The 15,036-nt window shown below is 43.9% G+C and overlaps 1 protein-coding gene across 1 annotated transcript; it reads left to right on the top strand.

Moving 5' to 3' along the window:
- The first annotated feature begins 4,796 nt into the window (after positions 1–4,796).
- Positions 4,797–14,872, top strand: LOC118768697 (U4/U6 small nuclear ribonucleoprotein Prp3-like). The gene is made up of 17 exons (XM_036515564.1): positions 4,797–4,913; positions 5,887–6,041; positions 6,262–6,392; positions 6,863–7,021; positions 7,567–7,653; positions 8,233–8,498; positions 8,900–9,018; positions 9,797–9,984; positions 10,496–10,662; positions 11,154–11,236; positions 11,431–11,574; positions 11,843–11,942; positions 12,265–12,378; positions 12,664–12,782; positions 13,055–13,135; positions 13,256–13,317; positions 13,500–14,872. The coding sequence occupies exons 2-17, from the start codon at positions 5,897–5,899 to the stop codon at positions 13,647–13,649; spliced, it is 2,115 nt and encodes a 704-aa protein (XP_036371457.1). The 5' UTR covers positions 4,797–4,913; positions 5,887–5,896; the 3' UTR covers positions 13,650–14,872.
- The last annotated feature ends 164 nt before the right edge of the window (positions 14,873–15,036 follow it).

Below are 15,036 nucleotides of genomic sequence, written 5' to 3'. Positions count from 1 at the left end.
AATTGGCTTAGTAACTCCCTCCCTCTCCAACTTATCTGGTGTGTGGTGAATGTTCTGGCACAAAATGGCTGCCATCTATCAGGTGAGTGCTACACATTTTAGTGGTGGTTGAGGTGAGTCACTATAAAGCTCTCTGAGAACTTTGAAAAGTCGAAAGACGCTGTATAAATGTAATTTATTATAATTGTCCTCAGGACTAAGTCCTCACCAGGGGACATAGACAGATATAGAGGCAGGAACTCCTGCTACAGACAAGAAACGCTATGAAGAGTCGCACTTTTTCAGAGGTGTTCACTGTCACTGTCAGATTGTTAACATGAGCTTCCATGTTTGAAATTTAAGCCAGTGTTCATTGGTTTTTCCCAAATATTCCCCGTGGTGTCCCCAGGAGACAGGAAATAAAGTCAAGCCAATGCTGTTGTTGGAGCTGTAAAACAGCTGTGGAAACTCCAGGCTTTGGGAGTCCATTACAAGTTGAACTCTCCAAAGCATCGTAAAAAAGATCCTGTATTCCAGTGTTTGCACATTAATTTATTATTTATTATTTGAAATATTTATTTGCTGACTGTTTTCTGCAGCCAGTTGTTGTGGCTGCTTTGACACATTGGGCATGCAGCTCTGTTGACATGTTGCTGTTATGAGAAAGACAAGGAATATTGATCACTGGATCCCTGTGCCTTGAAACAAAATCAGAAATTGAGAGATAGTTCATTCTCCTGATTTTTTTATTGTTTTCAATAGAAAATGAATTGACTGAGACTTCAGGATAAAGTTTTTTTTTTGAGTTTTCATGTTTGAATTCTTGCTTTTCATATTTTCTGCTGTTGCTTAATAGATGCCAAAGTAAGGTAAACTGTCTGCAGATAATGACAAATCAACTATTCTGCAAACTTACGTATTTATGTAGTACTATGTAGAAGTTTTCCAAGGCAACATGTTTACACAATAATAGTGACAGGATGATTTTATGTTGTTTTTTTTAACTGAAAAAAATTAAACAATATAAATTCTATACAGGCATTAATGACATTTATAGTATCCAACTTGAAGGATTACTTAAGAGGTGCAGAAGACTGTTCTGTAATGTAGAATAATAGAAATCTAATTAACTGCCTGCGATACTCAGATATTCTGCATTCTGCATCTTCAGCAATCCTTTAGTAATGTCTTGAACCATTTGTAACAACAGTGAATGTTTGACAGGACTTCATTAATCAATCCATATGGATTCTATTGGAGCTTAGCAACATTCCACCCAGGTAGACAAAAAAACCACACTTGTTGTTTGCGCTGCTGTCTGTGAAAGGGAAATGGTTAACTATAAACCACATGAAAGACTGTCAATCAGTGATGAGTTTTAAAAATATGCTTGTCTTAAATGGATCTGAAATTCTGAATCATCTCTGGATACATACAGGAAAAATTAACAAGTTAGTATAATTGATGTATATGAAAGGTATGATTTTTGTATGGATGGCATGAGAATATCTCTTGACTGGTGCAAGGAGAAGGCAGAGTCCAGGCAACCACACATCCATAAACAGTAATGAACAGTAATAATAATAGTCAACCAATAACTACAATGGACTGATTACCCAAGTAAGCAAATATAGAAATATATCCCAAATTCTGAGTAAAATTAGAAAAGCTTCGTATGGAAACTTGACTACAGTTTGAAAACGACTTCAGTGTCATCTTATTTTTTATGCGTGTGATTTTGTACAAGATCTGACAGAGCAGAAGCCAGTTGCACTTCGCATTTTGATTTCATTGTCAGTTGTAAACAGAAAAGGCCAGGTTGATGGGTTTAAAATGGTCTTGCCGTTTTCCTCAATGTGCTGTGTCCCTTCTTCCACCTGTCTCACTTTGTTTGACTCCCCCCCCCCTCGTATTTTCCTCTTTTTGACTGCGTTTTAAACATTGAAGAATGGTTTGATAGAAGATGATTTAATAAATGAGACATTTTGGAAGAGAGAATGATTGTTGGGTGGTTATTTTTGGTTTGCTGTCGGACTCTCCCACCTTCTGTCCCCTGTGTTTGTGTGCGTATTATTCACTTCAGTCCAACTGCAATAAACAGAAAGTAGGCAATTAATGTGAGACAATCCCCTGGTTACCATGTTTACCTGTAATCCACAACTCAATTTAAAATAGCCGCAGACTAGGATCACAATGCCCTTCTGCTAGTTTACAGGTGCCCACCCTCTCACTGGTTGGTATCTTACATCAACAACTGCAATCTCAGTAGATTTATCGCTGTGAACACACTGTAATCACTCCTGACACATCTGGAACTCTCGACACTCAGCCTGTGTTCCAATAAAAGCTCAGCCAAAGTTGTTGGGGTAATTGCTCAGTGGAGGGGCATTTGTTGCTTTGAGAATACAAGGAATGTTGGAAAAACTACAACTAGCATATCAGGAATTTGTGCCTTTGGTCAACAGGCTAACCCTAAAATGTCCTTCCTTAGCTGGACAGCTGAAAATTACACTGTGCAGGTGGAACATGGTGCAGATCTGTCTTCTCAAAAGTTGACAGATGAGTACACATCCTCTGACTGAGAAGTTCTCCAGTGGCTTTTTCCAGATTAAGATTTAGATGCATTCACTTGCTGCAAAGAAGACTAATGAAGTAAGAAATTCAAATTGATTAGATTGGAAATATGCAGCCAGCAGAAAGACACTGGTAGCAAGGAGGCTCATCTCACAGCCTGGCACCACCACCATTGTGTGTGCTTATGACTCAGGGACTGACTGATTAGTTCTCCCAGTGGCAGACTGACCTATCGACTCTTGACTCACTGACTGTGTCCACACCAAATGGCACTTTATCAGCTCAGGAAACAGAAAAAGCTGGTGAGAGATTGTGGGTTGGCTATATCAACTGACTCTGTGTTCTCTCACCCCCTTTTCCCCTGCTCACCCCTGCTGTTATCACTGTATTTCAACAGATCTCATGCACACAGGCATCACAAGCATGGCATGGTCATACACATGCACGCACATGTGCACACGCACACACACACACTTGCAGGCTCTGTTTTATTCAAGGGGAGTCTGAGAGAGGAAGACAAGGCAAAACAAGAAGGAAGAATCAAGGGACTGAATGACAAATGGGCTCCATCTCTCACAAAGTTTTCAACATTATAAAGTCATTTTGAGATTAGGCAGCATACACTACAGAATGATACAATTCCACGTATTTCAGCTTTATATTTTGCATCTCATCTGGGTGTACAGTCATACGGCAGCATTACAACACTTGTACTGCAGAGAGCACGTAATAGAAATTCATCACAGATGTCAAGTGACAATCTACAAAGTGACAATAGATCTATAGCTTATAAGACTGTTGGAAATAACGATCTGGGCCTCCGCTTTGAAAATTGAACACATATTATTTTTCACATGTGAAGATTGTGTAAGTATGAAATGGCATTCATGTATTGGGAGGGCAGCTCCTCAAATGTGCAGCAATAATGGCATTGGCTGGGGCTGTTACATAACAGCAGTAAATGTGCACATGTTGGCTATAGCAGCATGGAACTGGGGCGGCCTCTAGAGCGTCTCAGCACCCATGCACAGAAGAGTACATTTTGTTCAATCCGTCCGTCAGCCGTATGCGATGAGGACATCAGACTTCTGTGGGCCTCAATGATTCTGACACATAAATAAGAGGCACTCCGATGATTCAACGGCGTATGCAGACGGCCCCTGTGTGGTATGGCGAGATGTTTTATAGTATTATGTAAGACTGCCACAGCAGTGCAGAGGTGAGGCTGGTACAGCCAGCGAAAGTAATATAAACGCGTTGAGATGACCCAGCTAGTGGAGTGTGGGTGCAGACTGTGTAGCCTTGGGCAGGCTGATGCTCATGCTACTATTACTGTATTCCAGTGACCCACATTACAGAGCGAGGGAGCAGAGAGAGAGAAGCACATGCTATAGGCATTTTCAGACTAAGAAAACAAACCTTGTGCTCCCCCAATCACTCCACTGATTGAATCTAGATTGAACTGGATGACCTTCTCGGCTATCATGCATTCTGTGGTTGTGCCAGCAGCTTATCAAAACGTATTAGGCTACTTTTGCTAGTGATATGTTTTATTTGAGCCAGGGGAAATAAATATGGATCCCATTGATTTTATACTGATAATGAGACTGCACCTCCTTCATATTTCATTGTTCATTTTGACAGGGGACCCCAATCTCAAAACTTGAATGATGCATACTTTTAAGTGGCCCTGGAAATAAAGCTCATGAAACATAAACCTTAGTAGTTTTCACACAGGTGCAAGATGGTTTGTACCAAAAAAATTCGGATGTCATATTATCTACATGTTCCCGTTTCCGTAATATATTTATGATGAACACTTGAATTTAGTTAATTTACACGTGAATGGGGGTAATCTGATAGTAGTCTTGGATACAATATTACGCTGCATCCTGTGGGCTCTTTTACATACGATTCTGCTCAATTTATTAGAGGTGAAACCTCTAATGATGAAGAGGTGGACTGGGAGCCAAACAGATTATGATGAAGCGACTACGTCTGCGTTATAAGATGTCATAAATCATTCAAATAAGTTGCTTCAAACAGCAGAGGCGTTTGAGGCAACCGTTTCCGTAGCAACAGCCGTCAGGCAAGCGTCCCCATTGAATGCTAACGGCACTTCTGTCAGTGGCACAGCTAATGGGTAGTGGGCCATCTCAAAATAAAAACATCTCTGATGTACGTCATTTCTTAGGATCCTGCCGAACCTAGCTACTTCCGTTTCCGACCGACGTTGTAATGCCATTTCAGTGCAATGTGTGTCCTAGGATCGACGCGAAGTTGTTTATTTTGGTTTAACATTTGTGAAGATTATTCTCAACTGGAAGTACGGTCACTGTTTGCTGACATCCGACTGCGAGGTTGGTAGATTGATGAGCGTGAAGTGTTATTTCGTTCGGAAATGAGGGAAGAGTTGCAGAAAATCTGGGAATGAGGGACTGGGCGAATACATTACCGTTAGCTAAATGTCTACTCTATACGGTGTGAATACACAGCTAGCAAGATCGCTAGATTTAGGGTGTGCTGACACCATAGCTACACCTGGTGTCGACACGTGAGTTCTCTTTGCTTTCCGCTCCGCGCTGTCTGGTGAACATACAATAGCTGCACACTCTGTATCATTCCGATTTGTTTAGGCTTATTAGTGTGTAAAGGAGTGCCACAAAATCATCATCACAGCATGGGTTTTGATCGGCGTAATTGCATGCTTTGCACTTGAATCTGTTTACCTTAATAATTGCACACAAAGTATGTAGCTAAGTTACTAGCTCGCTGGGTAGTCGTTCTCCCAAGAATGAGTAGTTCGATTGATATGGTAGTATTCTTTTGCTCTCAAGGTGGAATATTTGAATAATTGAAACCCCCTTTCCCCAAGTAGTATGTGGAACGCAGGTTGCTTGTAGATTCTTGCTTGTAGACTCATTTCCGATATTTGCATCCACGCACACTTTGGGAGAGGAATATAGCTACATGCCATCGGGTAATTAGGTCTTCGCTTGTTAATAATGATGAGAAGGAATAAATTATTATAAAGTTTTACATTTTTCCTTTAATAAGCATTTGAATAATGACCTGAGAGATTTGTGATCTAATAGTCAAATATTAAAACGGTCAAACATTCACTGTGATTCCTGTGTAATGCCTACACAGAAAGCACAGAGGGCAGCGGTAGTAATAAACTTTGCAACAGTGTGCAAAGTAAGTCTTGCAGAAACTCTGTTAAGTTGGTATATGGTGGTGAACTGAGAACATGGATGAGTGCTGCTATGTGTCCTTGGCTGTGTCTACATGAGCTTCACACATAGTAGCGCCCCCTGTCTGTCGCTCTCGCAGGTCCCCCGCCATGTCTCTGCTGAAGCGGGAGGTGGAGGAGCTCCGCCCCTGGGTGGAGCACACGGTGAAGAAGGTGCTGGGCTTCTCGGAGCCCACCGTCGTCACGGCGGCGCTGCACTGCGTGGGCAAAGGCCTGGATAAAAGGAAAACCACAGGTGTGTATGTGCAGGCATCTACTGCGTGCAAGGCATTGTACTACCCAAAAATTCTGATCTTGCGTCATGCGGATGGGTCTCTCCATTCCCTCTGCTCACCATATCAGCTGATCCACGTGCGGTATAGGTCGGTGAATCTATGCAGATGGTTGTGCAGTGTGTGACGGTCTCAAATCAAACATGGCCTCTGTGGAACACCATGTTCCCTCTGATCCCGCAGACCAGCTTCGGCCCTTCCTTGATGACTCAGCGGGGGGGTTCGTGGAGAGGCTGTTTGAAGCGTTGGAGGAGGGACGCAGCTCCCGTGGCAGCAAGAGTGACGGTGAGAAGAGTCGCAAGAGGGACCTGAAGGTAGGCGTATGTGTTCCGAAACATTACTGAAACGGAAACTGACACGGATTTTCTTCGAGGAAGTTCAGCCTAGGTGACAGAGGGATACAACAGCATTGTCTCACTCTATATTCACACCAGTCTAGTTCTCTAATCACTAGGATTCATCACTCCCAATCTTGTTTTTTCATTAGCTGCATCTCCTGAGTATTATATCAGAAGCCAGGTTTGCTTTCTCTTGAATCAGCCCTCTGAGTTCAGGTTATATTATATTATTATATTATTTACTTGCTTATCAGATGCTCTTATTCTGGGATGACATACAGTCTCATGTATTTATTCTGTTCAATATTCTGTATAAGGGTAAAAGAGCAGAGTGTTAAATTGCAGTCACCTACCCAGGAATTGAATCTGCAGTCTTTGGGTTACAAGCTCCAGCTTCTAAACCACTGCACCACATGGTTGCCTCTGTCCTCCCCCCACTCTAACAGGATGTGTTTGGGGAGGACACGGAGGCCGGCCAGGACCCGCCTGCTGCGCCAGAGGGAGTCGCGAAGAAGAAGCGAGTGCCTCGTTTCGAGGAGGTGGAGGAGCCGAAGGTGCTGCCAGGACCCCCAGCGGAGAGCCCGGGCATGCTCACTAAGATGCAGGTAACTCTATCTGAGGAGGCGCACACACAGCATACCCACTCACACACTTGTTGCAAGGCAGCCCACACAGCCGTGCCCTTCTTCCGAAACCATCCTCTCGCGCATATGAACACTCAACTGAGGTACAACTGAGAGTGCAGCATGACTCCTCTGAACACAGGGGTGTTTATAAGCAGATGTTGCTGAATTAACATTCCTTAACGTGCAACGTGTGCGCCAGGATAGATCACATTACATGCCTGACAGAAAAAGTTCAGCTCTGTGCCTTGAGAAGACTGCAGGCTGAAGGGGGGGGGGGGGCGCTTCAAAAGGAAGAAGGTGGATAAAACCTACATGTATCTGTATCTGTCTTCTGGAAATACCAGTCACGCTTAAGTGGAAAGTGGCCACTGTCCCGTGTGCGTGTGCGTGTGCGTGTGCGTGTGCGTGCGTGTGCGCGTGCGCGCGTGCGTGTGTGTGTGTGTGTGTGTGCGTGTGTGTGGTGGCTGTTTGCTGGATGCTTTGTGCAGTGGAAGGCTCCTGAGCGCTGCTGTCCTCCTCCCCAGATTAAGCAGATGATGGAAGCGGCGACGCGGCAGATCGAGGAGAGGAAGAAGCAGCTGAGCTTCGTGGCTCCTGTGCCTGCCCCCCCGGTGAGACATGTCCCCTCGCTGTGTCCCTCTGCAGACCCCTCCCCTGAGGCTCCTCCCTCTGTGTGCCATTTTCCCAGACTGCTCTGCTTCCCTTAGGTGTTTTTGTCATTGTATGCTGTCTACTTTTCTCCCCTTGTACTTTAATTTGGGTACACTAAGTGCTACTATATGAATTTGAAAAGTGCATATGTTGTGACAAAAAATAAAGCATTGACTATCACAGAACAGTGAAATTAACTCACTTTTTTATAGAACTAAAGTTATGCTAGTATATTAAGGTTATCCATATCCTAAGATTTTGATTTATTGGTATTACTTTCAAATAAGCACATTTACTACATTAGTGTTTTTCATAGATGTATGCTTACTACACACTGTAATGAATAGATCATGTTCCCATTCTTCAAATTTATCTGCTGGAGTCATATATTTTCAGTGTAATGTATTGTGATGCCCATTAAGTCATAACTCAAATTACGTAAATTTGGGAAGCCTTAGTAAAACTCCTCCTTTCTTTCTTATTTTCCTCATTACCTGTACTTTCCACCCCCACCCTACTCACCCCACCCCCTAAAGCAGAGAGTGCCTCCACTCACTGCACCCCAGCCAGAGGCCCCGCCTTCTCTCCTCCTTCCGTCTGCCCAAGCCGCCTCCCAGTCCATCGCCCCCTCTCAGGCTGCCACCTTCATGAACGATGCCATTGAGAAGGCCCGGAAAGCAGCGGAGCTGCAGGCTCGCATCCAGTCCCAGCTGGCCCTCCGGCCTGGCATCCTGGGGGCGCTGGGGGCCGGCTCACACAACCTGGTCGCCCTCGCCAACCTGCACGCCATGGGCATCGCCCCCCTGTGAGTCCTCCACCCCATCAGGGCCACTCTTATTCAGTAATTTGGTTTAGTAAGTAAGACTGACAATTAAAAAAATGTACCCCAGGGACACGTGTTCATGCCATGAACACACAAAGCACCTCCAAAGCTGATCTTTACATGGATTTTATTTTTTCACCCTAACTGCCTTTAAAACACAACCGTGATGGGATTTAACTGATTTGGAAAGGGCTGTATGATGGGAATACACCTTATGCACTTCAGGTGTGTACTTTTTCTCTTTTCAAACAGCTCAAGGGAGTGAATTTGCCACTCATTCAAATATGTGGTTTTAGAAGGTGCTTTCAATTGCTGCAGTCATTTCTTCCTTGTTACTGTTTGCGGGTGTGTGTGTAAAACATCTTCCGCCCCCACCCCCCCAGCAAGGTGGAAGCCCGTGAGGTGACGAAGCCGACCCCCCTGATCCTGGACGAGCTCGGCCGCACTGTTGATGCCAGCGGCAAGGAGGTGGAGCTCACGCACCGCATGCCCACGCTGAAAGGTGGCATCACGCTCCTTCTACTTCCACATCCTTACCACTTCCTGCTGTCTTTCTGTTTGACCCTACGCCCTGTTACACCCTGCAGAAGCAATACTACTACTGGTACTACTACTACCACTAATAATAATAATGATAATAATAATAATAATTATAATAAATAGTAGCAGTGGTAGTAGTTGTTGTTGTAGTATTACTAGGCAAGCACCCTTGTCCAAGTAACCTTAAATAAATTAGCTTAAATTAATTAATTAAATAAATTAGTCTTTCACTGTCTATCTTTAGCATACCTCCAGATATGTAAAAAACCTGCTGTGAATAGCTGCAGTGGATAGTGAAAAGCAGAGACACGGCGTATTTTAAAGACAGATGTATAAGAGTGAGCTCGGTCCACCTATGCTGCCCCCTTCTGGTACTCATTTCTATTGCTTTGCTTCTGCAAGTGCGTGACTGGCTACGAAAAGTTCAAAAATGTATATAACGTATGGATCAGTTACATGCATAAATGAATCATTAACCAAAATACTTGGCACAAATAACATAATAGTCTTCACAGACTGGTGTGAAGCTTGCAGAAAGGCCTTTATTAGTGTGTGGACAACAAGCCATTTTGACCACTTTTTCAGCTTCTTTAAGTTTTTGAAACCTCTTTTTGTCTGCTTGTTAATAGCAGTGTGTGGGCATTCTGTACTACAATATATAACACATGTTAAGGTGGTAAAGCTTCGTCAGTGAAGCACAGGATAAAGGAATAGCTTCTGCCTGAATCTGTCGTCCTCAGCTAACATCCGGGCGGTGAAGCGGGAGCAGTTTCGGCAGCAGCTGAAGGAGCGCCCGGGGGACGACCTGGAGTCCACCTCCTACTTCGACCACCGCGTCGCCATTGCCCCCCCGCAGCGCCCCCGCAAGGGCTTCCGCTTCCACGAGAAGGGCCGCTTTGAGAAGATCGCGCAGCGCATCCGCACCAAGGTCCGAGGGGGGCGCAGACCCCACACTTATGTTTCTGTTTCACATTTTTCTGTTTATTAAACTTTATTAAAGAGTGTTGGACTGAAATGGGATTATTGTGAGGTGTCGTGTTGATTTGGTAGTAGCTGCTACAAATACTGGTTACCCAGCAAAATTGTATAAAATAAAATTAATGTGTAATCTCTGGAGTATTAGAACATTAGACTCTTCTGATGGTCTGGGAGTGTTGTTAGCCTCTTCTTACACTGTTCATCTAACTTGAATGCATACACTTGTATTCTATTACGCTAGATAAGAGCGTCTGTTAAATGTGTATAATGTAGTGTAATGTTTTATAGTTTATAACAATAAAGCAGTGGGTCTCTGTTGGGGTTAAAGGGGTATATCAAGTTTATTTTGGGTTCCTTATTCCTTATATTGGGAATATTGGGTTTATATTTATATATGTCTGGGTTTATAAGACAGATTGTCTTCTCTCCCAAACTTTTTTCCCTCTCCGTTTCTCCTCCAGGCGCAGCTGGAGAGACTGCAGACAGAGATAGCTCAGGCTGCTAAGAAGACAGGCATCCAGGCCTCCACTAAGCTGGCCCTCATTGCCCCGAAGAAAGATCTGGGGGAGGGGGAGGTGCCCGCCATTGAGTGGTGGGACTCCTACATTCTGCCCTCCAACACGGAGCTGTGAGTGAGTCACACTAAACACACGCTGTAGACACCAGGTCCTTCGCTGTTTGATGTTCTGTTCTGTCAACACGATTAAATGTTATGTAAAAGGCTGATAAGATCACTTCGGAATGAATGATTGTAGTCATCTGTCAGTGACATGGTATCAGTATACGATCGATATTCAAAGTTATATATCCAGTAATGGGGTGTCAGTGTGCATACTTTAGATGAGTATGCTTACTTTAGATGAGAAAATTACAGCATGAAATTGTCTGTATTCTTAAAGTCTATCAATGCATTAAGACAACATTGACCGCAATCAAAACAATAATTGAACCAATGAATGTTGTAATCAAAGTAAATAAACCATTCAATGTTGTAATCTCTGTTACCCTAGTTTAAAGTAAAATTCGCTAGCTGAAAGAGGGTAGCTTGCCAATTGTTGTAGCTTGTTTATACACACCCCCCCCCCTCACTCTGTCTCACCTTCTGTCTCTTTGTCTTAGCGCCCCAGGAATAGACTTTGTGAGCATGGAGTTATTTGGGGTCACAAACCTGGTGGAGCACCCTACTCAAATCAGCCCCCCAGGTAAGATAAGCCCCCATGATTAATAACTAATGATTAGTATCTAATCATTTTGATATTGCATCAGGGTGTCTGCCAGTCACAGTGTGTTACATAATGTAGCAAGTGTTCTTGGATTACAAATATCCAGGTAGGGGCACTGATTTTGAGCCACAGCTGTCTGTGAAGTAATGTCCGCTCCTCTCCATTTCTCTCAGTGGACAAAGACAAGCCGGTGACCCTGGGAGTGTACCTGACCAAGAAGGAACAAAAGAAACTGAGGCGACAGACGCGCCGAGAGGGGCAGAAAGAGCTGCAGGAGAAAGTTCGGCTGGGACTTATGCCCCCTCCAGAGCCCAAAGGTGTACCTCATATTTCCTATCTTAGCCCTCCGAGCAGATGTGGTTTCACATGCAGTGTGTCTTCAAAGACTGCACTTGACTTTATCTATATAGTTGATCTTAGTGTATTTTTAAGTTGGTGGAAACAGTAACTGATTCTAACAGAAAAAGAACGTGTGTTTCCATTAAGTGAATTATAACTGTAACGGTACGCTACATGTCATATAAAAGTATTTGCTGCGTGTCAACCCCAGTGGACGCTTTGCTAAGCTAATTCCCTTTCTTTTAGTACGCATCTCCAATCTGATGCGGGTCTTGGGCACCGAGGCAGTGCAAGACCCCACCAAGGTGGAAGCCCATGTCCGAGCGCAGATGGCCAAGAGACAGAGGTGAGTTCAGACATGGAGTTCCTGCTCTACCTGTGCGCTTCAGCCCTGATATGTCAGCATGTCCTCTGACTGTGCCGTTTCCCTCCCTGATCGCCAAAGTCAGTGAGGGGCAACATCTTATTTTTTGCTATTTTTCATTGTTTGATTGAAGTCTTTGTTTGTACAGGAAGTCAACATACCTGGTGTTAATCAGCTGCTAACTGAAAATTAATTTCAAAACCCCTGGGGCTTTGGCCCTCAGACAGAGGAGATGCCATTCCCAGTCTACCTTGTTGGTACTGAGCGTTCGTTTGTAAAGCTTGTATTTTTTTTCCTCCCTCAGGGCCCATGAGGAGGCAAACGCAGCCCGCAAGCTGACGGCAGAGCAGCGGAAAGAGAAGATGGTAAAGAAGCTGAAGGAGGACTTGAGTCAGGGGGTCCACATTGCAGTTTACAGGTGAGACTTGTGATTTACAAATGAGACTGGGCTAATTTCATGATTTGTGGTCGACACTGGACTAATGTGGTGATTGACAGGTGAGACTGGAATAATCCGGTGATTTACAGGAGAAGGTGGACAGGTCATATGATTATGAGAGGGATGGAAATTCATGAGTTAATAATTTACAGATCATGGGATGCTGAGGCCTCAGGTGGTAGCGGTCAGGTGAGTCAGGACTGAACAGCTTATTGGAGACTGAGGTCACTGTTTGTGATGTCAATTTCCCTCTTCATTCTTCAGGATCAGGAACCTGACTAACCCAGCCAAGAAGTTCAAGGTGGAGGCCAATGCTGCCCAGCTGTACCTCACTGGGACTGTGGTTTTACACAGAGACGTCAACATTGTGGTGGTGGAAGGAGGTGAGAGAGGTTGTTTTAGTTAGGCATGCCTAATGTTCAATTGGCAACTACAAACAGATGGGTAAAAAGATGGGGGGGGGTGGGGGGGGGGGGGTGGCTCACTTTGGGCCTGTCACTGTGTTAATGTAGAGGGGATCTCTGAGAAAATGTTTGGTAGCGCACACCAAACATTCAGAAATTAGGCTTTAAAGAGCCATTGACTTGGTGTTGGCTTGGTATGTACAACTAGATACTTACAGTATTCCTTTTTGTCGTTATTCCCTGTCTCTGAGGTCCCAAAGCCCAGAAGAAGTTTAAGAAACTGATGCTCAGCAGAATCAAATGGGATGAACAGGCCAACTCCAAAAGAGAAGGTGAGGGAGAGCAGTGGTGGGAGTGGGTTTCTGTCCGTATTCAGTGTTTTGTTACGTTTTATTCTGCATGTCATTTCATGAACTGAAATGAAGAAACTTCCTAATCCTACTCTCTGGCAGATGCTGAGGGCTCTGACGATGAGGGGGGCGTGAAGAAGAACAAGTGCGTTCTGGTCTGGGAGGTGAGTGTTGGGGACGAAAATAGCGCAAGACCACAAACTGATAACACTACCGCAGAGCAGTGAAACCATCAACGTGCGACAGTTGACCGTTTCTCTTTCTCTCTCCCTCTGCTGGCCTCACTCCTTATCCCACTGTTTCCTTTCTGTCCCTCTCCCTCTTCCACCCTCCCTCTGGGTCCTAGGGTACGGCAAAGGAGCGCAGTTTTGGGGAGATTAAATTCAAGCAATGTCCCACAGAAAACATGGCCAGAGAGCACTTCAAGAAGCATGGCACAGAGCACTACTGGGACCTGGCCCTGAGTGAGAGCGTGCTGGAGACCACTGACGACTGAGGGGCGGCCCTGGGGGGGGTGGGCGTGATGGGCGTGGCTGAGAGTGGGTGTGAGTGTGTGTGTCTTGAGGGCGGGCCTCAAAGACTGAGAGTCTGCATGGAGAACAAAATAGACTCAAATCATTGTTTGTGTAAGGTGAGGTTTGGGAGAGTCAGTTTGTTTGTCTATAATGCACTGGAATCCAGGAACGTTTGAGGGACAGTGGCTATCCGAGATGGGGGATTGGTCATGTGTTGGGGAGAGAAAGAATATGGGCATGTACAATGGTGAATCTGTATTGATGTCTCTTTGAGTATATCCCTCTGGCAGTGTGTATCAGTCCCTCTGTCAGTCAGAGGGTGTAGAATCTGCGACCTGCCTAATAACGTCCTAACTCAGCTACAATATCTTGTTCATGTTCTTTGATGCTGTTCCTGGAGTAATAGATAAAATAAGCCTCTAGTGTTATTTATAGAAAAATTATCACTGTACTGTACAGAGTTTGAGCCTGTTTTGCTTCTTCACTGTATAATCAGGAATATGGCAAACCATCAGTGTGAAAAATTGTTTTCTGTAGTGTGCTAACAATGAAACACTTCACCAAAGAATACAGGATTTAGTTTCTGCCAGTTTAAATGTTATTCAATTACCACTCAGCTAGGAGCTGTGGGAAATTGTATAACGAAATGATAACTACATATTGACCATAGGGCTTGCATTTTTATGTTTTTTTTCCTCCACTACAAACACTTACTTTTAAGATCTAAGTGCTTTCTAATCACAATATTTTTACGTCTGTCAGAGGCAGGCTAAATTGTGAAATGTTCAGCATCACTAGTTCTTGGTATCATTCTTATCATATATCCTTGGCAGTGCACAGCTACAGATGGGAAATGCCTTAGATGGGAGAAATCAAGGGCTATTAAATTACACTGCAAAAAGAAGAAAAACTTTGTGGCATTGATTTCACATCCAGAATTTGAATGAACGCAGGTGGGTTTCACTACACTAGTACTAAGGTGAAACACTGACTGAAACGACTCAGTTGCCAGTTCCATCACAAAAGGTTCATGATGACTGACTTCATTCATTTTCATTATTCAGTCACCATTCACATTAGTTATTTTAAGTCAAGAAGTTATCCAGCTGTACCTGACATTGAGGAAACAACACATCATGACACAAATTAACACAGAAAATGCAAACCTTCCCCGTGACACATTTGCACACAGTAAAAGCTGCTGTTACTGTATATATTTCCAACTAAGACAACACTAAAAAAGCAAAATTGTAAAGTAATACATGTAAATAATAAAAAATATGTATTGCACAAATGGCTCTGCCTGTGTTTGATGTTATTTTTTTATTCAGAAAAAAGTCCCTAAAACTACAATGGAACCATGTTCAG

This window comes from Megalops cyprinoides, chromosome 21 (assembly GCF_013368585.1).
Source record: "Megalops cyprinoides isolate fMegCyp1 chromosome 21, fMegCyp1.pri, whole genome shotgun sequence".
In the NCBI taxonomy this organism is placed as follows: domain Eukaryota; kingdom Metazoa; phylum Chordata; class Actinopteri; order Elopiformes; family Megalopidae; genus Megalops; species Megalops cyprinoides.
Note: the sequence above shows the minus strand (reverse complement) of the source record. Positions and strands in the feature narration are given on the sequence as shown.